We start from the raw sequence: 25253 nt of genomic DNA on the forward strand, positions 1-25253 counted from the left end.
TCATTTGAACAAGCCCTTCTGCTGCACTTGTTTCCCTCTCAGAAGAGGCTGAATGACCCATACAGGTGATCATTTGTTCTAGAAGACACAGTGGTGCTAAGGGCTAAGCAGTGTCAGACTCAACAAGTACTTGCTGTGTACCTTTGCTCACGACCTAATGACACAGAGCTGGTGCCTCAGTCCCTGGAAAGTCTGTCTTTGCAGTCTGCAGAAATGCAAAAGCTGGGCTATGCTTTTAGCTGGGATACCAGGTTAACCTAAGGAGTTGTGACTGTAGAGTAAAAAAGCTGCTCCTGGCTGTTCCCCAGTGGTCCTAATAATACATGGAGAAAGCTGGCTGAAGTTCCCATCTTTCTGGGAATTGGTCCCCTGGACTGTCCTGCCTTGCCCCTGGCTGCTTGGAGGGACAATTCCTACAGCCTCTGTGGGACTGGAGAAGCAGAGGGACATGCTGAAGTCCTTGTGTGCCCATACCTTGTTGTGAACTTTAGGATTAGGTAACCACAAGCTTCACAGCAATCAAAAAAACTGCATCACAGATCCTAGTTTAAGGCTACAGAAGTTTCACACTTGTTTTAGTCAAATGCCCTAAAGAGGCTGCTGGCAGAAGTCCTTGGTCATATAACAAAGGGAGGCTGAACTGTTCTCAGGCAGACTTCAAGTTTTTATGTCCATGAGACAAAATGTGTGCCATAAGGGAGGCTGAGATGCACCAGGAGTCCCAAGTTTTGTCTTACTTGCTTAAATAACCTTTCAACCTCTCGAATAAGGAGTAATGAATAGAGTACCACTCTGGCACGGGAACCTAGGATAAGACTGAATAATATTATTCCTAAATTGCAAGTTTTTGGTTTCTGCAGACTAACATCTGGAAAAAGTTGCCTCCCACCCAGGAATCAGAACTGGCTCTGTTATTACTCAAGTCTAAACATGATAAATTAAGGCCAAAAAGTGATTTTTGACTGTGCTAGCAGTGTGGGTGGATCAGCAAGGATCATAAAACCTATGGCTTTATCATAAAGGCCTGAGCATAACTGTCAGGCTGCCAGCAAAATCTGCCCTGCTTGCAACACTCAACAGTTCTGGCAGTGAATGACAGGAACTCCATCAAAGAGCAGGTGCACCTCAATAGCCAGATAGATTCCAATTCCTTTTAAGCAAACTTGGATTTTTTTTTTTAATCTCACTTCAATGGATCTTGTTTTTAAACTCCCCAGGGAAAGACAGGTTGTTTCTAGGTATGCAAAATCCTGACACTGCAGTGCTAAGGGTGTTCAAGACACCCACTTTGCTCTGGGTGCTCTGTGTGCTGCAACTGGCAGTGACATGTGCTGACAGTGACCACAGCAAAGCCCCTGGCTGCAGAGAAGCTGCAGTCTCAGTGACTGCAGGTTTCACCTGCTCTACCAGTTCAGAGACTTTGATGTTTTCCAGATGCAATCTTTACAGAAAACAGGGTTCACCCCACACCAGGTGACAGAAAGGACCGTTAAAGTCTGTGATTTCAGTTAAACTGTTCTACCTTGTCAAGTAAACCAGCTGAACACCTCGCTGAGTTCATTACAGACTGTGCCAAGTGTGGTAGCAGACCAATCCTTTAGAGTTTGTTTGCTCCTTCTAGTTTTAAGTCTCCTTCTCGCTTTCTCCTGCAGCAAAAGGTCTTGGGCTGTTTTACCTGTTAAATAAAGCACTCAGGAAAACTGAATGCAAGTGAGTGTTCAGCATTATACCCAAAAGATTAATATTAGGCCCTGGGGCTGCTCAGTTATCTGAATAGCACAAAACATGGGGAGATTCACTGTTCATTCAAATTTACTGAACTCAACCTAAGTAATATGCATTCCTTTTATTTAAAAAGTTGTCCTAATAGTGCATGTTGCACCTATACAAAAGAATCTTTACACTGTCCACACACAGGTATATAAGGGCTCCAGCACCTGCCACAGGTCTGAATTGCTCACGCTGCCAACGCAGCGTTCTTGGTATGTGGCATTTGGGTGGAGGGGGTGGGGGCAGAAGTCAGCAGTACTGGGAACTCTTGGCAAGTGGAATGTGTGTCCCCTTCAGGGACAGAGAGACCCCTGCCAATCCTAGATCCATTTGGGGAGAGGGAATAGGGACAAAGTCTGTAGGAAGAGCACCAGTGTCACAACAGGGAGGTTACCAGGCTGGAGCAGTATTGGCCAAACGTCTCATGCGCCTATGGGAGAGAGAGAGAGAGGTACAGTAAGTGCTGTGTTACAGCCAGGGGAGGTCTGACCACACCCAACGTTTCTCGGGAGGTTGTTGCAGCTTTGCACACTCCAGACAGGTTTGTTGCCTAGACAGAACTCCTCATTCATCTGAGAGTGCCCTTGTTCATAAGGCTAAGACACTATTTTCAGTAACAGCTTTTAGAGCACTTTTGCTCATTAACTTGGATTGAACCAATTGCTACTGTAAACTATTCAGTCAGCCACAGCTGATAAGCAAAATAACTATGCTACTGTTAATCAGCACTAAAAAAAGTCCTGAGAAAGAGCTGAGGCAGTATATTTACTGTTTCCACAACATATCTTTTGGAGAAATGCTAGCCATTCATTAAATCTGCCCAGAGCGATTTCACCAGGTAGGAGCAAGTGCTCTCAACTGCTTGTCAAACATGGCTTAGCAGGTCTCTGGGGGGCAGAGCTCCTCCTGGAACCACACAGTGCTCCCGTGCTGGCAAACAGGTTGGCATCAGTCAGGCTGGAGCTGGGAGCTTGCCCATTCCTACATCACACAGCACTTTGCCCTACATAAAAGGCAGCCTTGTGGCAGGATTCTAGGTAGCATGACAGTGCACAAAACTCCAGTATTTTTGATTAATGCCTTCCTATAGAAACAAACCCCCTTGGGCAAGCAAAGAGCCCAGGGAAAAGAAAAAAAAAAAAGAAAGGAAACTTTGCTTCAAGCAGGAGATTGGTTAAAGTAGAGCTTTTGGTGTTTATGGAGCAAGGTGATAACAATTTAAATGCCCTGAAGCTAAAGGGATATGAGTCTCTGTTGTAGTGTGCAGGTCTGACATCCTGCCAGTTGGCTCTCAGTAGAGAAAGACAAACATCAAAGCTTTTAACTTCTCTCCTAGGGACAGGCCAAGAGAACTGTCTGAAGTAGTGGCAGCACCTTGTGTTTCTGTCCTGGTCTCTGATCTTCTTCTCCATCTCGGCATCTGTGAGGGTTTCCAGGAGAGGGCACCACTGGTCAGCGTCCCCCGTGTTGCGAATTGCGATCTCCACAGTCGGCAAAGGGTTCTCGCTGCAGGGCAGGGCAGAGGGCAACAAAGCAACATCCATCAGAACACTCCTCTGGGTCACCAGCCCAGATACAAGCACAAGGACAACAGAGCCTCATTTACAGTGTTTGAGGATTCAGCACTCATTCTTAGCTCTGCTTAGCACAGCGTGGCTCCCTGCAGTTCACCACAGGCTCCTGGTTACAACCTTGCTGTGCCTGAAGTTTTTGGGAGAGCCGCTCCTGCCATTTCTGTGGGGTTTGTGCTGGAACTGGGGCTGATTCGGTTCTCCCCTGCAAGCAGCTATTACATCCCTGGCTGGCAGCATCCAACCCCTTCAGGCACAGGCACAGGTCATACCAGGTCATTAGTGCTGGGAGCGCTTCTCCCACCACAGTAGCGGGGCTGGGACTGTTCAGAGGGTTCCTTGTCTAGCCTTGCTCTTCTGCAGCTCTGACTTCCTAGCTGTAGTTTGCCTAACACACCCCTGACAGCTCTTCCCTGGCAAAAGTGTGGCTTTCTGGGAGCCTGATAGTGGAACAAGCACTGTTCTCCCAGTTGCCAGGGAAAGGGTAGTCTTTTAGGACCTGCTGTTAAGCAGAGGCTGTGGCTACTCCCTATACAAGCAATGAATCACTAGGCTGTGTCCCAGATCACAAGATCTGCTCCTCAGAGATCTCTCTGCCCTGACCAGCTGTATTATCACATGCACAAAAATATTTATTGCTTCACTAGCCGCTTTTCAGTAAAAGTCAACAGGAACTGACCAGGAGTAGCTTCCCAAATATTGACAGAGGAGCCGGAAGCCCAGCATAAATATAGAGGAGCCTCGGAATGTAAATGTTTGCTTTGAATTCTCGAAAGCGCAGCCTGAGCTGCAGAAGTGTGTGTGTGAGAGGAGCCCTGGAGAGGTGTGCACATACATCCAGCCCCCTCCCCAGGGACGTGCCTCCCTACACAGGATTTCAGCACTCATGGGCAGCCCTCTCATTCCCTCAGGAAGGAACTGAAATGGTAATTGTCATGGGAACACACAACATCTGCATCAAAGCTAATAATCTAAAATAACAACTCTTCAAAGTGATGCTACAATGAAAAATTCATCCAGAGTCTTTGGTACCCGATCTGGGGAGGAAACTTTAGTCAAATCTACTTTCAGTACTGCTGACATCCACTAAACAACACTCAAACCCAGGAATTTCATCTCAGCCCCAGGCTGCTACACATTCCAGGCAAAATGCTAGATATTAACTGGGGTGTTTTTTCTACTTGATAGCATGGTCTCTATCATGTAAGTCTCTCACTTACTACACTTAACACTGAGCACCCACAAGAATTAAACAGGGGTGGAAAGCTGACTTCATGTGCATAACATAATTGCAAGGCAACTCAGATACCACATTTCTTTAGCAAAGAATCAGAGATACACTGAAAAATCCTCCCTTGTCTCCCAATTCCACAGTAAGACAGCTCCTCCTCCCCTGTTATTTCCTGATGAAGAGGACAGTGCTGCTGGCAGAATGGCTGAAAGGTAGGAGTCTGAGGAGAGCAAGGCACTCCCTCTGCTCGGGGTCCAGGCCTCAGGCAGTGGTGTCAGGGGCATGCCAACAGGGCAGGGAAACACCATCCTTTGGAAAAGTGACTCCTCAGGCACGTGGTTTTGGTGTGTGAGAGAATCTGTGCCATCATTCAGGACCCAAAGGCAAAACTCTGGCTATGAAGTGCTGAGTGCTGCCACCAGAAACATTCAGAACTGAGGTGGGAACATCTTAACACACCATCCCCCCGAAAATCCCACAGGCAGCAGTTACCTGTCTGCCTCCAGTCCTGCCCTTCCACTGGGCTTTTGGGCTCTCCTTGTTTTGCACAGAGCAGGCCAGCTGGAAGAACTGCCCTGGCTTTCATCAACTAAAAGACAGTTTTACCTTTCCCTCAGATGATTAAGAGGCACATGACTTCTCAAACCCCCAGTCCCTTGAGATATTAAGGTTCTTTTGATACATCTAAAGCAGACCCTTTCCTTACATCAATGGAATGATGTTGGAGCAACCACCACTCCTGTGGTTTGGGAATTCAGGAACTAACCAACCACAGAACCCAAATATCATTAATCACTGCAAGGTTTCAAAAGTACTACTTTGCTGGAAGAAAAAAAGGGAAGAGGACATGTTTCTACAATGACAAAAAACAAGGTTTCAATTAGATGTTTTTCCTCTCTGAACAGCTCATGTCTATGTACTTTGTTCTGTTGGGGTTCCTTTCTTAGTTTTTTATTCTCCCCCCACCTTGCAATACTGCCACAGTCTAAAGACAGCCCAAAATCTGCCTGTTTGAACTACCCCTAAAAGGAAGCACTGTTCAGTAACCATGGCCATGTTTTCAGAGAGAATAGTTTGAAGCTGGCACAAACATGATATATCTGAGAGAGCCTGGGCATCACTGACTAAAATTTTACTTGCTTCAAGTTCCAAAGACTCACAGGAAGCAAAGGGAGAAATGACCCCCCAGCAACAGTAACAGGTACACAAGGTTAATTTCTTAACTTGGACATCTGCAGTACCTGGAAAGGCACAGGAAGGAGGGACAGACACTACACCCTCTGCTACTGCAGGCCACAATGTGCTGGCAGCATGACAGGTTCTCATCTACCACCCTGAAAGTTCCCATCGTTTCTCAGGAATGCACACCCACTGCTCTGTTGTTGTTGTTGGATGTGGTCCCAAGCTGGAACTGCAAATATCAGTCAGCTGCTGTGGATGGAAAGGTAGAAGCCATTTCACCAACTCCATGAGGAGAAGGGACATCAGCAGGATGGATACACAACATAACAGTTTCAGTAGAAGAGTTTAATTCACATGTGCTAAACGGTCCCTTTCTATTTTCTAATAAGAATTACTCTGGGGATCACTTTAGAACCAAGTAGTTGCTGTGGAAGACCGTCAGGATAAAAATTACATCCAGAGGAAGCAGAGTGAGACTAGTGCAAGAACAACTAGTCCAGAGCAGTTCAGTGCCTGTTTTCCACAGAAGGCTGACCAGACAGGAAACCTTTAGACAGAGGAGGAGGAAGGAGCAGAGCTCATGGCAGCAGCCAGCTGCCCCACAGCTTCCAGCTCCTCCATCTTACCCCCTCTCTAACTGCTCACTACCCTCTCCCTGAGGTTCCCCTTTGCTGCCACACAAAACTGGTGCCAACAGTACCATTCCCTCACCTCTGCAAATGCAGCCTTTACTGAACTCAAACTTCCCTGACTGTCACCATGACCCGAGGTCACAAAACCTCAGAGTGCACATTAGGGGATGGTTACAGCCTGCAGACTCAGCACCCTGCTGTGGATAACATCAGTACAGGAACTCCTCACAGAACACTGCACGGCACAACTGGAAACCATTATCAGTAGGAGACAAGTTACAAAGCTGACTAATCAAACCTGACATTGCTGCTTTCCAGCTGTGAAAAGGGCCTATGATCAAGCCAACTCTAACATCAGCCAGGGTAGAGAGCTACAGTTTCCATCAGTCTGAGTTAACACACTGAAGCTTGAGACAGTGGATGGCCCAAGTCAGGCAAAGCCAACAAAACAGAAATATATCCAGGGCTCACCATTAGCTTACATTACAAGAGGAAGACACAAGGTATTCAGTCCCCATTAAGCAGCCTTTCATTCTACAGCAGAAGCTGACAGTTCATCAGTATTTGGTCCTGAAATGTATTAGACCCAACAGGAAAAGATACTTGGGCACAAGCACAAATATTTCTAAGAAGGACAGAATGGGTACAAGCCATAAGGACCAATTTCAAAGGGAACCTTCTGCCTCAGGTCAGCTGTTCTAAGATCCATTGATGCAGATGCCCATGAAGTACAAACACCCCCCTGGAGCTGTAGGAGGAAGGTGACAGTTCAGTACCTGAAGGCGTATGTCTTCTGGTGCCAGCTCAGCTGGCCCCGGATGCTGTAGGCAATAGTAGTGACAAACTCCCCACCCAGGCCAAGCTCTGAGCACAGCTTCAAGGCAAACTTCTCTGGTGAATTCTCCTTCTCTGACATGTCCCACTCAAACTGGTCTACAAGGGAAATGTTCCCTACGTGGATGTTCAGCTGGAGATAAGGAAAGAAACAGGTTATTTTTTTCTACTCTCACAATGGTTTGTCAGAGTAATTGACCTGAGGAGGCAGAGGCTGGACAAGAGAAGCAGAGCAGCAATTCCCAGTTCATTCATCTGCAGAGTTCCTCAACTGAATTCTTAACTCCAGTAGCATGAAGGCAACTCAGCTTTGCTCATCAAGGTTCAGTTCTTCCAAAAGAAGATGGCAATGCTTTAACTGAACTATTTCATCATCTCGAGGGCTGGCACATGAATGTTTTAATAATCTGCCATCCTTGTTCTGTTCTTAATACATGGGACAAAACACAATCTGAGAGCTCCTTTGCAGTCTTACTCCCCCAGCCACAGAAACCCAAATGGTTCTGCTCTCGTTCTACTGCCTTCCTGTATTACCTTAATAATAACTCGCTGGTCCGACTGATCCTCCAGGATACTGTCAGTTGGGTACGACTCGATCTGTTGTCGGATGGCAGACGCGATAGCAGGGACAAAGGTCAGAGGATTCAAATCCAGGTCATCACAAAGAATCTCAGAGAACATTTCTGGGGTCATTAGCTTTTCTGATACAGAAGAAGAATCAACACTGTTAACCTTCTTAGAAATCAATATCTGACACTTATAGAATACATAAAATTAATCCCACAGTGTGAGAAAGGGAATCCCAAATGCATTGGCCTTTTGCTTTTAGAAGGGTCTTTTGTATCAGGTTTGTACAAACATGCACATTGACATAGGGACTTACAGCCTTCTTTACCTGCATGGAGACAGTGTGGCTATGGTCTAACAAGCCCCATCCATTAATCTCAGCTAACAGAGTAGTCTCAGACCACTGAGCTGATGAACTGGCTCAGGAGAATATGCCAGTTAAACTCTTTAGACTACATGAGTCCAGGAATGACTGCAACCCATGGCAGAGCATTTGCTAAGAGACATGACACCGAATACAGTCCACAGGGGGAGCTTTAAAGCTTTGTGTATATGAGGCAAGGACATGCACACTCATGCTTGTTTTCTCTTCACATTTGGTGATGGATACAACTATACTTCTCCAGCCTCAGGAAACTCTCCTTGCTACATACCATTCATGTTCCACGTAAATGCATCTCTGAGTTTCTGCCCATCAATTTCCATATCAAGCCTGATTGGAACCAGAACCTCCGGCTGGGATGCATTCTCATGGATCACTGCTGGGTCATGGTCATCAAAGCTAAAAGGAAGAGCAACAACAGAGTATATGCAACTAGCACACGACACATCTGGCATCCATAGAGGGGAGGCATTGTTTGTTGGAAGCAATCCCCACACTCCAACTGCATAATCAGTCTATAGACAGACTGCTCAATGCAAACTTACAGGGCTAAAAGTAACCAATACCAGTTTAATCACCTTTTATTACACCTTTTAGAATACATTCTTGCAAATAAAACAAGGAGGCTTTCCAGGATTACATTTATCTTGGTTGCCTCAAGTTTTAGAATGGAAAAAAGTTAGTCATGAGCCCCAGCAGCACTTTCCACTGAATAAAGTAGATCAAAGTTACTGGAATAGGGTGGTGAGAGGCAGCCTGTCCTTCACAGAGAGGGTCCTCAAATGACAACTGCTCAGCAAATCTGCAGGAAGGAGAAGGAACTCATCAGGAAAAGAATGAACCATTGTCCTGACAAAAGGAAAGCCTCCTCTCTGAGCCCTGGCTGGGTGCTGTAAGGAAGAGCCTCAAGGCATACAATTTAACTAAGAGCCTCCAAACTGGCAACCTGCAGGTCTTTTGTCAATTAAGAGATGAATCACAACAGCACCGCCCCGGTAGTGTATCACTTTGGTAACTGTTTCCACTTTCCAGAAGCAGGAAGCTCTTACCACAGAGGGAACGTTCTCTTCTTATCCCTGCCCATGCGATTCCTGTTAATGGTTGTTGAGCATGGCACTGCATCCAGGTGGTGAGAGCTGTTGGGCAGGGTCGGCACCCACTGGTTGTTCCTCTTTGCCTTCTGTTCTCTGAGGAAGGAGAGTGGATGTTAAACTGCAGACTCTGAGCACCACTGTTACTATGTTAGGAATGGCATAACTTTAAAGTCCTATCATGAGCTCCTGATCTTTTATTCTGGAATCATCCACATTACTATTCCAAGAACTCATGTTCCCCACCAGCCTCTGGGAAGCCCATTCTCCAGCTCACAATTATGCATCAGATATGGATCCAGGTGCAGCATTATAAATACTAGGTTCATATTTGGACTTTCTATCTACACTTTATAAAAAGACTACTGAGAAATGCGAGGTCTCCAGAAGGCAGTATGTGCAGGGAGTGTGTTCTGCAAAACATCTGTTACAGATGGAATGCAGTAATTGCAAAAAAAGTTGTATCATCAAACACTTACGTTTTATTTCCTGTTGTATGTGGGCAGTAACCCAATCCTCAGGCTCTGGAGATCTCCATTTGCCCAATGCTGCAAACTGTTTAATCACACTGGCAAACAAGCCCTGCACAATGGCCTGTGCTTCCTGCCCAAGCTGACATCTTCCAAGCAGCTCCATTCTGAGCTTGGCCCCCACCAACCCTGGTTACCTGAGGTAGGTGGGAGGTTCTGTGCTGATGGACACTGCTTTATACTTCTCATCGTTTCCATCCAAGATCTCTTCCACTTCAGAGGCCTTTAACAGAGTCACGCTCGTGGCTAATGTCGTATAGCCGTGATCTATTACCAGGAAAGAGGCCGATAATTAACACGAAAAAGGGCTATATAGCACTGTAACAGTAACAGGCTACATAGTGACAAGCCCTCTCTGACACTGCAGGAGGAACTAAAATAGGCTACCAAGTGCTACAAGCGTCCTTTGGGCTTCATCTATCTTCTCTTAGACATTTACAAAGCCCAGAAAACAATAAATCCTCAGTGGACTTAAAGGTTGGAAATAGAGAGGCAATGATCAATAGAAAAGCTGTTAAGACTCGGAAAAGGGGGAGAAACCTCAGGACAGCTCTTGCTGAATGACAGAGACCATCTGCACCGGACAGTCCTGCTAAGGCTCTGAGAAAGAGGAGTCAGGCATGGGATCAGGATGCACAATTAGGGCGACCACAGGGAGAGATCAGAGGAAGAGGACTAGACATTAATATTATTGTAATAGCACCAAAGGTCACTGTGGACATTCTTCCTCTAGCACAGCTAAGAATAACACACAGATAAGACTTACATCTTCGGGGACTGTGAGACCGCTGATTTTCTGTTGGGGGGGAAAAAAAGAAAGCAAGAGATCAGCAGGATGCTTGGGGGGAAGGAGATGTAAGTCCAGAGTAAACCATGACTTTTTTTATGCTTTAATCTACAGAGCATACAGCAAGTCATATTGCTGAGAAATTTAACTGCTTGCTATTAGTGCACTAACAAAAACAATACCAATATTCTCCCTGTAGTACTCACATCAGTAGCAATGCACCACAAATTCTGGCAGCCATAAACTTTGCCAGGAGCAAAGTTAAGCAAAGATGCACATTTTCAATGGGGCATCCTTGCAACACTCCTGCCTATTTGACAAAAGAAGCAATGATGCCCCTCTTTTGTCTATAAAACTTTTCTGAAACACAGTATCATTATACTATTATTATTATATAGCATCACTGGAGATGTGGCTTTTGCTTTGTGACAAATGCAGCCAAGCCCAGGAATGCCACGATGGCTGTTTCCATTTCAGAATGCTTTTGATCAGGTGATATTTGTTGCCAGGCTGAACCAGGAGCCACCAGTGCCACCACTGCAGGGGGGTTCCATCACCGGTGCGGCCTGAGCGATCCACACAGCCCTTGAGGTGCACAAGCCTCTGAATCGCCAGGGACAGTTTTTCAAGGCCAAATTTTGGATAAACACTACTGGGAACGTTTACTCATCTTCTCACCATGTGAAGAGGCCACTATCTTCTTCCTTTCTTCCACGGTGGCCAGTCGCCTCCAGAGCGAGGGGTATCTCTTGTACAGGGAACCGCGAAACATGCGCAGGTAGTTTCCCACCTACAAGAAGAGAAGTGGAAATGCGGCCTTGTATCCCATTTAGGAGATTTTCAGCAGAAGTTGAAACAAATTCATCTCTTTGTAACAACAGGAGGGACCTCCTAAGAGGGTTCTTTGGTTTTGGGGGGATTTTTTGTGATAGACTGACTGTGCTGGGTTTGGCATCAAACAGCACCACAATTTTTCTGGCAACACAGAAAACAAAATTTTTATCATCACTTATTTCACTAGTCTTATACAAAAAGCCCGTCATCCACTAGCAATAATCAATTTAATAGGAAAACACTCCATTCATTTTCATGTATTTTTGAAAAACCTACCCTTTCTTCACTTCAATTTACTTCAAGTCCAGTTCTTCCTGGCATAAGATCCTCATCTATGCTGAAGGCTACAGCAGGCCTTGCTGAACAACATAACTATTTCTAGATTCTGAAATCAAATTTTTAGACTGGTAGTACTGGCAGACTCCCACACAATGAGGTTTCTATTCCTTCTTTGACAAGACTCTTTTGATCTTAATTTTTAATTGTATCTTTCACTCTACAGTGCTCATCAACAGACAGAAATCAACAGTAGGTAAAAAAGGCAACCCTTTTCCCCCTCGATGTGCCTGATGTGACAATCTCACAGCTCAGCTGACTGCAGTTACAGTTCTTCTTTCAAACTTTACATTTCACATGAGAGAGCAAGGGGTCTTCAGTCCCCGCTCACGCTATACAGCTGGCAATTTAATTTATCCAGTATTTCCTCTTTTGCATCAAGGCGGGAGCTATAACATTTTTCTCCTGTTTCCAACCGTGACCATTTCTATGGTGCTGAAGGACCAGTATTTCGTGCCTTAGAAAGGCTTGTCTTCAGGGAGGCTGAACATCCTCTCCGCCCGGGAGAACAGTCTCAGCACAGGCACCGGGGGGCTAAAGCGCTGCACGCCGGCGATTGTCGGCCAGACCCGCCTGCACAAGCAGAAGGAGCCGCGCTCGCTGATTCTGGTGCTGTTTCTGACCCCAAAGGCACGTGTGTGGGATCCATTACCTCGGAGAACGTGAAATACCCCAAGCCCTGAACAAGAAATCCGAGCGGGGTCTCAGGCGGGGACCCGCTCCCCGCGTACTCGAGCGTGTCCCGGGGGCGCCCTTACTGGGAGCACTGGTGCCCCCAGTTCCCCCAGCACGGCCGAGGGGACCCGCGAGGGCCGCAGACCGGTTCCCCCCCACCCCCGGGCTCCCCCTCGCCCCTTCCCCACCCCGCGCATCCCCCCCCCGCCCGGCCCGGGCCCGGCTCCCGCCCGGGCCGCACCTCGGAGCCGATCATGTAGAACTCGCCGTCCTCCTCCAGCTGGAACTTGACGGGCTTCTGCCCGAAGGTTTTGCTCAGCGCCATCATCATCATCGCGGCGGCGGCGGGCGGGGGGAGCGCCCGGCGTGCGGAGCGGGGCCCGGCAGCGGCGGCGGCAGCAGCAGCGACAACGGGCGGCTCCGCGGCCTAGTGCGGCCCCGCTCGGCGCATGCGGAGGGAGGGGCGGCGCGGTGAGGGAGGGACGGAGGCAGACACGGCAGGAGCGGGGGGGTGTAGAAAAGAGGCGGCTTTTATTGTCGCGGGGCGGCACATAAATACAGACAGACACCCCCCCAGGTGCGCGCTGCACCCACAGCTGCGGCTCTGCTCGGGGCCGGCGGCACCGCGACCCCGGCGCTGCGGCACCGGCGGACGGAGCGTCCCGGCCTGCCAGCCGGGCACCCGGGCTGCGCCGGATTGGGAAATGAAAGGGAAGAGTGGCCGCAGCCCGGTGGGGTTCGGCTGGGCAGGCCCGGGGCGGGTGTGTGCGGTGCCAGCCCGGGGACAGCGGTACGGGAGCGGTCAGTGCATCCTGAGCGACCCGGGGTGGGAACCTCGCCCGGGTGAGCGCGGGGCAGTGTCCAGCACTGGCACCCGGCACCGTGGAGGGGAGGGAAGGAGGGAAGGGGCCCCTTGTCTATATACAAATCGGTACAAAATCCTAACGCGTACGAGTGATACAACGTCAAACCGGGAGTAGGGCTGCGGCAGGGCCCTGGCATTCCCCGCGGCTGCCCCAGCCAAGGGACCCTGGCAGCAGCCGCACGTCGCACCCTCCGCAGGTACAGTCAGTGTCCTTCAGACCCCCTGGCTGGGGCTGGGGCAGCCTTCCTCCCTGGCCAGCGTCTGGAGCACCAAAGGGCTGTTGTAGTGAGTTGTGTAAACATAGGAAATACCATCCGATCAGTTCTACGGAACGGGGGTCCAGGTTAATTATGAGAGCACAATCCCACTCCAGGCTGGCCTGATGGCTTTTGGGATGCTATTGCTAGAAGAGTGTGGCCACTCTTTCACCTGCAAAGAACATGGCAGCTGCTTTTACACTGATAGCAACTGAAGCTGGGGCTGCTGGAACTGGAGAGGAGCAAACTTTGTCACTTGTGACAGGCACATGTTGTGTCAGATGCTGAGCCTGGAAGGAAGCCAGGAATGGCAGAGAGAACCTTCTGTGTGGCTGCTGGAGGTAAGGGTGATAAAAGGGCAGCGTGGAGGACACAGGCATCCCCCTCATCTGAAGGAGTTGGAGGAAGGTGTACAGCTGAAGAAGTCCTGGCTGATTTGGCGTGGGTAGCCCTCCAGCACTTTCACCTGGACTGGATCAAACTTCCAGTAATCTTGGCCTCTCAGGAAATAGGCAAAACCTGTGGATGAGAGAGGAAGAGTTAGAAGAGACAGGGTACACAAGGCTCAGAGCTCTTTCTCAGTTTCATCCAGCTGTCACTCTGCAGCATGTACAGTACTGAAAAGAGAGCTGGAAGAGGCAGGAGATGGGGCTGTCGAGATTTCACTTGAAACCAGGCTTGTGTATTTCAATTTTCTTTCACACTGTGTTAGTTTTGATGGAAGAGTAAACAGAATGGATTTTTTTTTGTTTTATTTTATTTTCCTGGTGTGTTTAAATGTGCTGTACCCATGTAGTGACCCAGCCCTGAGAGGGCAGAGGATGTCCAGGACCTGAACAGGGACAGGGAGCTTGTGAAGACCTGTTGCAGGGCATTTGTTACTGTGGGGAAGCTATCCTGGAATTTGGGTTCTGGAAGCAGTGGGGAGTTGTTTCACTGCATCCTTCGGGAGGAAAGAGGCACTCACCACACCTTCATCCTAGGCAGCCTGGCTGTCCCCAGTGTTACTGTGGCACTGCCATACTGTCTTCATCGTGGGGCACCTCGGGGAGGTTTGGGTAACACTAAAAGCAGCCTGTTTGTTGTTCAGCTGCCCAGGCTGAAGTGTGGGCAGAGCTTCCGCTGTCCTCTCATCACTTCCTTTGGCAGGAGCGGTAGCAGGTGGGTAGGACTGTGACCATTTCTTGGTCAGATGCTTGACTTCTATCAGACACTTATATGTTGATTGTTGCAATTAATGATGATGAAACTTGTCACTTTCATGAGAGAAGCCTCAGTTCCCTACCCACTGGAAGAAGGAGCTGCCCCTCTCTACTCTATATGACGTGCTATGGTGCTATGGCTGGGAAGTGTCCACTGCTACCACATGTCCAAATCTGCCCGGTTCTTCCAGCTGAGCAGTGGTGTCAGCCAGAGTGCCCACCCCAGAGCGGGCCATGTCCCTGCTGCACTGACCAAGCTCATCCTGAAAAGCCGCGTCGATCTCCTGCGGGACACCGCGCCAGTCGGCCATGGCCCGGGGGTAGATGTTTTCCACCTGGCGTGTGTGAGGGTTGAAGCGCCAGTAGTTGCCTCCACTGAAGATGTAGATCTTGTTCTTCTCAGCCCCCCACACCAGAGCTGCCTGCACAGGGGATGCAGGGAGGCCCAGCTCCACAACTGGGGCGGGACCAGATACTCTTCTCTCGCCATCGTAAATCCAGTATTGAGAATCTGGCGAGGAGACAGAAAAGGGAGGCAAAGTGTCAGAAACTCTTTGGTGTCTGATAATTTGGCAGTGAACTGTGCAACTGGAGCTGGTGTCTTGGCAGAGCTCCCAGGGGAAGCTGTGCCTGAGGCAAACACCCTACCAGTGTCATGGACACTTTCACTGTCGTGTGCCCAAAATGCTGTCAATGCAAGGAGTTGACTTCCCACCTCAGTCCAGCCTGGAAGGTGTCAGTGGAGGACAAGGAGGTCCATTTTAGCAGCTGTATTTTCTCTATTTGTGGAAGTTATAAAAGACTTGGCTGGAAGGACCAGCGTCTACACTGCAACCTCAGCGCTTGGAAAACATGGGGGCATGCACAGGCACAAAGGGGGCATGTGGCTGGAAAGGAGTGAGCTGCAGAAACTAGGACGAAGTTGCCAAGCTGAAATAGAGACTGGGAGCACAGTTCCAGATTAGATTAAAATGGGAATCTCTGTAATTAGCCTGTGGCATGTAATACTTTCCCCTTATCTCATTTTAACTCACGGTAGGAGCCTGCCAATTTCAGCACTGTAAATCCTTGTGCGCAGGTCAGGTGCTAAGTAATGTGTTTATGCAGGAGCTCTGCCTGCAGAGCCCTGTGGTGTGATTCTGGTGTTTGGTCTTATGGAGTGTAGACGGGGTGTGCACACCCAGGGCAGCAGAGTTCCCATGTCATTCTACATCCCTGCTATTAAAGAGCATTAAAGAAAACAGTGGAGCTGAAATAGGGTTTGTTGCTGGCCTTGAACTCCAGAGATGGCCAGGAGGAGGTTTTATTTTTAATCCCTGGTTCTGCACATGGTCTCCCTGTAGGCTCATTTAGTCATGGGGTACTACAGAAGCTCCACATCCAGGTCTCTGAGGAGCAGAGAAGATGCTGTCTGTCCCCTGAGCAGGGCTCTGGGGACACAAGCACAGGAGTTTCACAACCAAGAAAGCTGCTGGGGCTCTCTTCTGGCACAGTGCTTCCCACGACAGCTGGGGAGATGGAGCAAGTGTTTCCTTCTTTCTCCTCTGCCAGCAGCATTGCCAGGTCGGAGGCTCGTAACAAATGTTTGTGTTCCAGGGAAGAAGAATGGGGGATTGTGGCTCTGTCTAAAATAAAAGTGACCCCTTGTTCTCTCTTCCCTCCTCAATATCTGCTAAAAATTTAAATAGAGAAGGAAACAAATAACAAGGATCGCTGGATTGCTGGGGATGTCCAGAAGATTTATTCTCCCAGGAACTTGCGGGGTCCTGACTACTCCTAAGTAATTGGGATGCATTTCTAAGCCATCTGATCCCAGTCCAGCTCTTACCTTGGAAAAACCAGATATTGCCCAGAGGGTCCTCGAAGGTGGCATCAACAGAGCTGGGGATCCCCTGCCAGTGCCGGGAGGCCAGAGCTGGGTAGCCGTCCTGCAGCTTTCCAGCTCGGAGCCGCCACACGTAGCGGGACTTGAAGAAGAACAGCTCCCCTCGGATGGTGGACGCGGCGTCGAAAGCCGTGTCGCAGGCGTTGGGCTGCACGTCCTGCCAAAGCACGGCTTGTCAGGGGCTGGGACTCCCCTCACCCAGCCTGGGTTCAGCAGAGGGGAGGCCCCTGTGTCCATGCCCAACCCTGCTTTCGGTCAGTTCTGGTTGGGCATGTGCTGCCCAGAGATCCTCTCCCTGCATATCCCAGGCCAGCTGTGGGGTCTGGGCCTGGGCTCAGACAGACACCAAACAGGCCTCCTGGTGAGGGCAGTCCCAGCCGTGCTGCCAGGGGAGAATGCAGACAAACTGTTCACTCACCTCCACGTTGGTGATCTCATTTGTTTCGAGGTCTGGCTGGGGCAGCTCTGCTGGCTGAGTTGGGGTTGGGTCAGGATCCAGTGAGGGTTTCCCATAGAGGTACTGGATACCTTGCTTGTCATCCTCACTCAGGCTTAGGGGGTAGCGGAAGATGTAGAAAGGAGACATCAGGGACTTGGAGACAGCCGTGTGCTGCAGGCCCAGGACGTGGCCAAACTCATGAGCAGCCACTTGCAGGAGGTCAGTGCCTGCAAAGGGAGAAGATGGGAAATGCTTTTATCTGTTTGTGTGCTTTTGACTCCTGGGCCTGCTCCTACCAGTTACCAGCCACTGACAGTGCACTGAGGTGTGTTGTAGGAGTCCAACAAGAGGAAAGAGAAATCTGTCTCTACTACCATTCTCACAGGCTGTTTTTTCCCAGATTTTTCCTGTGTGTAGGTTTTCTAAGGAGTCAAAGGGCATAATTAAGGGATTCACTGGTTCAGGAGCACCCTGAGTAAATTCATACACTCGGGTATCAGCCTGTTGGTAATTTGTAATTTTGTTGTCAGAGGCTCCTGATACCTTATGGGCTATCAGGAAGAAGTGGGTTTTCCATGCACTTTTGCAAAGGAGAAATTTGCACAGGGAAGGAAGTCTGGCCCACAGATGTGGGTGGTGGGGTGGTAAGTTTGGTGTTTGTCCACCCAGCCTTGCAGCAGTTGCTGGCCACAGCTGCAGTTTATCCTGTCCCATTGAGATCACATCCACTGTGGAAGATACCAGTGTCAGTGAGGGAACTCTCTAGGATTAACACTTGCTAATGGCTGTTGTCACACAGACAGCAGAGGGAGCTCATTTATTGCTTGTGTGGGGACTATGTCAAGAAGGTGACATTTAGAAATAAATCCATAAAAAATGATCCAATGTCAAGACCTGAGACTTCCTCGCCAGACTCAAGTAGATTTATGGGAGATCATGTTTTGGGAATACATGACCTTGAAGCATTTAGAAAAGGAGAGGGGGGAAAGTGGATTTCAGTACGCAAAGATATATCACTTGGCATGTTTTGCTTAGTTTTCAGTGGATCGGTTTTGAAGCTGATAAATTTCCCTGTGAGTGGAGGCTGTTTGTTGACAAGTCCCAGCATATTCATTCACTTGCCTTCAGCCAGAAATCCTCCAAGCTGCAGCCCAAGTGATGAGAACAGCAGGGATGTGAGTCAGCCAGCCTCACTGTTCCAAGCAGGATTTCCCTGCTGGCTCCAGGGGAGCAGGTCACTTCTCAGCAGCAGGACCGGATGGGACAGGGGGATACAGCTGGGAGGAACGCCTGGGAAGGGCGGAGGGGAAGGTGAGCCCCTCTCTTCCTCTGCTGGTCAGTGTTACGTGTAAGCAATGAATTTGCACAGCACTGACCTGATTAAATCAACACATCTAGATCAGCTGAGAAAGTGGGATCTCTGTGTCAGTGACTTATTACAAACTTTCAGACACTTCTGTTTAGCTTGGCAGGCTCCTCACTTGATGCTTTCCAGTGCTGGCAGATCAGCTGTGCTGTCAGATTCTCCAGGGGAGGTGCACAGCAGCACAGCTGAAGGAGCTGTGCTGGGGACCATGTGTCTCTCATGCATGGTCTCCATGTGGGGTCTCGCTTCCTGCACAGCTCTAGGGTGACCCCAGGGCACACCTTAGCCCTCCTCACATTTCTGCTCTCCTGTCTGTAAAATGAAGCTGAGGATTTCCCTGTCTCACTGAAAGCTGAGTCAAGGATTTATCCATGGTTATATCGTAAAGCTCTTTTCAGCATATTAAATGGCAATTAGCTCCAAAGAGCTTTTAAAACATCTATTTATGGATGATGGAGGGGGGAGGGGGAATGCCATGTAATAGGACTGGATTCTGTTGGGAACTGGTGTCCATTTTCAGTTCCTGTTTAGCCTCCAACACTGTTTTATGGGAGAATGTAGGAAATTCTTCAACAACACAGACAACCCCAACAGAGGGTGAAAAGTGACAGAGCCCAGCCCTCCCCAGGAGTAGAATTGCTTCTGTAAAGAATTCCAATGCTCTGTGGTTCTTATTTTGGGTTGGCATGAGCAGAGTGAGAAGCACAACAGTCCTGTGCCCCACGCAATCCAGCTGGCACAGAGCTGACAATGACGTGGGCTTTGGGGGAGCCCACTAGCATGAGCAAAATATTTGGGAAACCCTGGAGAGACAGGAGGTTAACTTGGGCTTTGTGATTGTCTCTTTGTCCCTGTAGATAAACTGGGAAGGAGGAGGAGGAGCTGACCTGGGTTAATTTTGGTGGGTCTTCCAGAAACTGATGCTTTGGGCACCGATCCAGATGGTCCCAGGCGGTACTGCAGTATCTCATGAGATACTGTGACACCAGACCCTGAGTGCCCGAGCAAAGAGCTACCAGCTTAGATCTATTATTAGCAAAAATTATAAAAAGAGTCTTGACTGGATGTGGTGTTGTTTATGGTCAGAGCATTCCCAGGCCACGGGGACAGAGCTGGAGCCCGGGTGGTTTCCCTTTATGGACTTGTTTGAGAGCAGATGGTGAACAATGCATGCAGGGACCAGGGCTGAAGCTGTCCCTTGGATGACAACTGTGTCACCAAGTGCTTGAGCCTCAGTTTTTCTTCATCTTTTCCCTGTTTTATTTCTAATGACTCCTGTCAATGCTGAGTGTGATTCCCAAGTGGCAGGGCACATGACTGGGCAGAAGAGCCATCTCTCTTGCTCCCTCGAGACAGGAGGAGTCCATTGGAAAGCCAGGGTCCTGGTGCTGGACACAGACTCTGCTGTGGCTGAAAGATGAAAAGACCTGAATAGTAACAGGAGGTTTGTAAGTGGTGGGAGATGACAGTGCACACCACAAAAATAGTTGTTGCCTCTCAGTTTTACAGGGTCCCTGTTCACATCAGAAGGGAATAATTTCCAAGTGTATTGATAATCATCCTGGAGCATCCACAGCTCCCCTTGAAACAGAACCGTACCCAGGTTGTTCCCAATCGTCCAGGTCTCGTCATAGTCAAAATGGACATCTCCCTCCCGGTGTGTCTTGGGGAAGAACGCGTGCGCCAGGATCCCTCCGGGCCCATCAAAAGGCAAGTTGTCTCCATGCCAGTACCTGGAGGGAAGACACATTGCACCTCAGACAAAGGGCCACGTACCTCCAGTAACAACGTCGTAAGGCCAAAGGGGGGGCCCGCTGTGAGGGGACAGCAGCTCTCACTCCCATCCTAAGTTCATCCTACCGGGCCAGATCAACTGCTCGGAGTCCTTCTGATTGCCACAACTGCAGTTCTGCATCAGGGCACTGAGGAAGCAGAGCTCGGTCACACCAAGCCCTGGGGAGTTTGTATGTTTTCTCAGGAATGTTTCTCCCCTCCCCCTGTTCAGATTTCAGCCCAAAGCTGACCATAGAGGCTAAAGAATTAAGGAGCTGACTGCTCAAGCCAAGATTAAGTCAGCACTGCTAAGTGGTGGAGGGATGTGGAGGGGCAGCTGGCAGCAAACCCACCCAAACTCTCAGGTCTTCACTCAAGCCGAGCCACGGACGACTAACGAAGGAAACCCATGAGAGATGCGGCCACTTGAGAGAGCTGAGGGAGGCACAGGCAAATACACAGCATGCAAATCTCATCACTGCTTGGACAGTCTCCACTGCCTTCATTTGTTCTGTGCAAACATGCAGCACGGGGGGAAGTCTTTGCCCCAGTGCATATTTTGCCAAAAGGGAATTTCAGGCCAGGAGCCAAGATCCACTTAACCAAGAAACTATATTTGTCTTTGTGCAGACAGTTACGTTGTTCATTCAAGGGACAGGATGGAGGACCTGAAGATGGAAAGTCAAAACAAACGCTTAAGAAAACAGAGAAATGTAAATGTACCAGGAAAATTAATGAATGATCAGTAACAGTGCTGTGCACAGCCAGTGTGGAGCAACTGCACATACACCAAGCAGCCCACAACTGATAAAAAAACCAAAACAACAAACCCAAAAGATTCCAGTGTCTGAAAGCAGAAATATGAGTAGTCATTTAAGTGCCTAAGTTGTGTGCTGGCAGCTCTCTGCTCTGGTTAGGGCATTGCTCCTCTGTCTGGGAGGAGGGTGCTGCTGCCCACCGTGCTCACCTCGTGAAATCGATGACGATGTCAGCCCGTCCCTCCTGCACCTCAGTGAAGGTCAGCGGGGTCACATCGCTCCAGACTTTCAAAGCTTCTTCTATGGTTCTTCTCACTTTAGCTTTTACAAGTTGCCACGGGAACCTGACAATTCTGGAGGGCAACAGACACTGGATGAGCAGCTGCTGTCCTGTGGACACTGCTGTCATGAAGATACCAGCTCTAGGATCCACATCACTAGGGCTGCCACTCTTAGCACCAGAACATCTCCAATCCATACAAGCACTGCTCCAGCACCCTCCACCATGCAACATGTGGAGCAGATAAATCCCATCAGTGTTGAAACTCTCTGGCTGCTGGGCCAGAGGTGAGTTCCCTGGAGAGCTTTGTTTTCTCTGTTGTTCTGGAGTAAAGCACCACAGCATTCCCCAGGTCTGTCTCCTATGAGGCCACTGCCACAGAGACTCCAGGGAGTGGTATGTTGTGATTCCTTCTTCTCAACCTCTGCATGTTTTGCCCCTGGAAACCTGGGCTCAATCAGAGCATTTGTCACCTCTTCTACCCTCCTAAAACATGAGCAGACTGAAAGGGAGGTTTCTTTCCCTTCCGTTAACAGTGTTGTTCTATGTTAGCCTCTCCTCTGCTTCCTTCTTTAACACAGTTGACCAAAAAGAAAAGAAAAGGGAAAAGTCTTTCTGTTATCTACAGCCTCTTAACGCTGTGAGGAACTGTCTCCTGCATTGAATTAAACAAAAGATGATTTACATGCTGTCAAGGTCCATACGAGTGTGCTCACTTCTCCACTCATACCCTTGGGGGCAGCTGGGGAGGCAGCACAACCCTCCTGCCAGCCTGTTGAGTAGATTCACAAATGAGAATGTGTGGGGTGATTTGGGCAAAACTTTGCACTGAAGTCGTGTTTATGGGAACATCAATAACAGCTGAATAAAAAGATCTTTTTAAAATAAACTGTGAGGTGAGCCCACCACGGGGTGGCTGGGGGGGCAAAGGCACAGCAGGAGAGGGCTGGTGGTGGAGGCTCAGCTCGGCACGTGTCAGGGGTTTGGTGCAGGGAAGTGAACGTATGTGCACGGGGGTGTTGGTGTGGGGCTGACCGAGGGCTGGTGCAGAATGTGCTTGGGCAGGGTGGGTGGGCAGCGGTGTTTATGGAGCATGGGAGGGGATGTGGAGGTGCCGGGGACGGCCCTGCTGGTGGTTCAGCATGTGGCTCCCCACAGCTCACATCCCAGTGTGCAGCGCTCCAGGGAACATCAGACTGAGAGGTTTGGGGAGGGAGAAGCAAACCAGCCTGACTCCCATTTCAGGCCTCTCTTACTTGTAGGTGAGATCAGTCTTGTCCCAGCGTCCACCGGAGAGGACGAACCGCTTCTGCCGGTTGCGCCCGCTCTGTCCGTCCGTCAGCACCGGGAGGTCGGGCACGCCGCATCGGGGGGGATTCCAGCGTGCCACCTGCTCCTCTGTACCCACAGGGAAGCCCTTGGCAGGCACACCAGTCCCCACAGCGTTCACCAAAGAGGATAGCCAAGGAGCCTGCTCCTTCCAGGTGTGATGCTTTCGAGACATGTCCTAAAAGGCAAAACCAAAGCCATGACTTCAGTATCTGGGAAGACACTTCTTGATGCAGTCAGTGGACATCAGCAGTCCGGATGCGGTGAGTTCCATCTCTGCCTGGGGCTGTTCTGCTGCTGCCAGGGCACAAACTGCTCCCCACAAACATCCTCTGTTCCCTGGGCTCTGCTGCTCCCAGGCCAGGTCACACCTGGGAGGCACTGTGTCATGCCATGGCACCCCTAAGCACTGGGCTATTTTTGGTCCACATTTCCTTGGCAGCTGGCCGGCAGGAAATACTTTGCAAGCTGTGGATGAGAACCAGACCCTTCAAGTATAAAACAAACCACTAGGGAGTAAATTCTCCCCCTTTGCCCCACATCCTTTATTCCCTCCTGGCCCCGGGGAGAGGTGATATTAATGGGAGGAAGCCTTTAGTGCCCAGCACACAGTTGTGCTCCCTGTTGTCACTTCCGTGGTGTCCCCTTGCTGTCCTGGCACTGTGGGCTCAGCATGGCCAGGGGACATGACAAGCTGCAGAGCAGGACACGCGGATTTGGGGGTTGACAGTCCAGCCCATGGGGCAGAGAGCAGAAATGGCTGTCCCTGCAGCCCCTATCACTGACTGAGGGAGGGACAGGGCCATATCCCCTTGCCTCACTGCACCTGTGACTCTGGTGGGGATAAGATCTCCTGGGCTATCCCACACTTAGTTGGAAAAGCGCTTGATAACATTAACTAATGCTAATTAGCTGACTTCCATTGGTTTCCCATCTGACAGCAGGACCATGTTGCCCCCATGAAACACAACCCAGGTGTAATCTCCAACCTGCTGTGAGGCAGGAGGGGTGAGAGGTGTTTGGTCCCTGTCACTGTGCTGCACAGGGCGGGGGGCCAAACACAGATTTTTATTTTTTTGCCTGGTTTTGTGCAGACAAATTTAAAGGTGTTTGAGCAGCAGGAAGAGCTGAGATGCAGCAGTGGTGCATCTCTACTTGGACAGGCAGGCTCTGTCCCACAGGGCTTCAGAGGGAGGGCCTGGGCTTTAGGGGTGCCCTTCCTTCCCCTGCAAAGAGCTGCCTTCTTCCAGGCCAGCTCCCCTGGCTGCCCTGCCGGGGACACAAAGGTCAGGATGGTACGATGCCAGAGCTGCCATGATGCCGTGTAATCCGCGTGCTGCCACCACTCTGTTCCCTACAATGAGCCCATTCATGCGGGCTGGAATGAAGTGTGAAGACCTTGGCATTAGTTCCGCTACCGAGCTCCCAACTCTGCAGTGGCCCTGTGCCTCTGAGCAAGGCACAGATGGACAAAGGAGCCAGGGAGGTCACACAAGGTGCAGTTTAGGTGTCCACATGTCAGTTTAGACTTTTCATGTGCCTGTCACCACTCTAGCCTGCTGACATGTCCTCCCCAGACAGACACACAGACACCCTTGGAGGTTTGGCACCTACCAGCCTTTGCCTTAGAACAATCCATACAATCCTGGTGTCCCAGTGCACTTTCACATACCACAGGAACTGCACCATCAACCCATGCAAAGAGAGAAGAAGCCATTTTACATCCTGAACAGCAAAGCCCAAGTTCCAGCCATGGCACTGAGAATCCATGCAGTGCTTCAGTGGGAGGAGGGAGTATGGACTTGCCTCTCCCAGGGGAGTCTGCACCGGGCTGCTCCTGCTGAACACTGGAGCCCTGCCAGGTCAGAGGTACCTGTCTCTCTAAGAGGAGCTCTCTAAGAGCTGCCTGGCACCCTGCCTGGGCTGGCAGCTAATGCCTGCAAAGGACAGCTGGCAGGAGGAGCTGATAATGTTCATGTTCTGGCCAACATCTTGCTCCCAGTCCCAATGACACTGAAGCACATAATGGCAGCTGTGTCACCAAAGCCCATCCTGGAGAGCTGCCACCACAGGCAGGTCCTGCCACCCGAGGACATGGGGTGATGAATGCATCCGGTTTCCCAGGGCCAGAATGAACAGGAGAGCTGCTCCCAGGCACATGGGGAGAGAGGAGATGGACCCCTGGGAGAGCCCTCACTGTGGAACTGGGAGCACTGGGAAACCCTCAGGAGTTGCCCAGGTAAGTGAGCGAGATGAGGCTGACCCAGATGGGCTTACTCCTGTTTTATTACTCTTGTAAGGCCAGTTGCCTTACAGGCTGGGGATACTGGCACAAACTGGACACTATCACTCTCCTCTGAGCAAGAGCAGAGAGAGGAAAATCTACCTGCTTCCTTCTTGCCCCAAGAAATCCCATGTTCAGAGGCAGGCCAGAGGTAGTTTTTCTCTCCCCTCTTTGATTAGCTCAAGGCCACTGGCATGAATCCCAGCCTTTCAAACCCCACCTTGCCTTAGCCAGGACCCTTCCTGCTCTCTCCTGCCTGCCCTGTGCAGAGCCCCAGCCCTGGGAGGGCTGGTCCTGCGAATGGCTCTGGGTGGAGGCAGGGGGGAAGACCTTCCCTGCTGTCCTGAGCTGTGCCCCTGGACAAACAGTAACTCTCTCCCTGTCGTCACTGCA

The 25253-nt window shown here is 49.9% G+C and overlaps 2 protein-coding genes across 2 annotated transcripts; both read right to left on the reverse strand.

Annotated features, from left to right (window-relative positions):
- Positions 1-1827: 1827 nt before the first annotated feature.
- On the reverse strand, positions 1828-12856 carry SMARCB1 (SWI/SNF related, matrix associated, actin dependent regulator of chromatin, subfamily b, member 1). The gene is made up of 10 exons (XM_032705913.1): positions 12664-12856; positions 11256-11367; positions 10557-10586; positions 9928-10057; positions 9219-9356; positions 8441-8568; positions 7755-7921; positions 7163-7353; positions 3145-3276; positions 1828-2200 (listed from the first exon to the last, which is right to left on the reverse strand). The coding sequence occupies exons 1-10, from the start codon at positions 12754-12756 to the stop codon at positions 2161-2163; spliced, it is 1161 nt and encodes a 386-aa protein (XP_032561804.1). The 5' UTR covers positions 12757-12856; the 3' UTR covers positions 1828-2160.
- Positions 12857-12922: 66 nt separating this feature from the next.
- Positions 12923-22751, reverse strand: MMP11 (matrix metallopeptidase 11). The gene is made up of 7 exons (XM_032706136.1): positions 22504-22751; positions 21177-21320; positions 20036-20169; positions 17050-17297; positions 16575-16788; positions 15000-15257; positions 12923-14063 (listed from the first exon to the last, which is right to left on the reverse strand). The coding sequence occupies exons 1-7, from the start codon at positions 22749-22751 to the stop codon at positions 13930-13932; spliced, it is 1380 nt and encodes a 459-aa protein (XP_032562027.1). The 3' UTR covers positions 12923-13929.
- Positions 22752-25253: the final 2502 nt, after the last annotated feature.

The sequence above is a fragment of the Chiroxiphia lanceolata genome, chromosome 18 (genome assembly GCF_009829145.1).
Source record: "Chiroxiphia lanceolata isolate bChiLan1 chromosome 18, bChiLan1.pri, whole genome shotgun sequence".
In the NCBI taxonomy this organism is placed as follows: domain Eukaryota; kingdom Metazoa; phylum Chordata; class Aves; order Passeriformes; family Pipridae; genus Chiroxiphia; species Chiroxiphia lanceolata.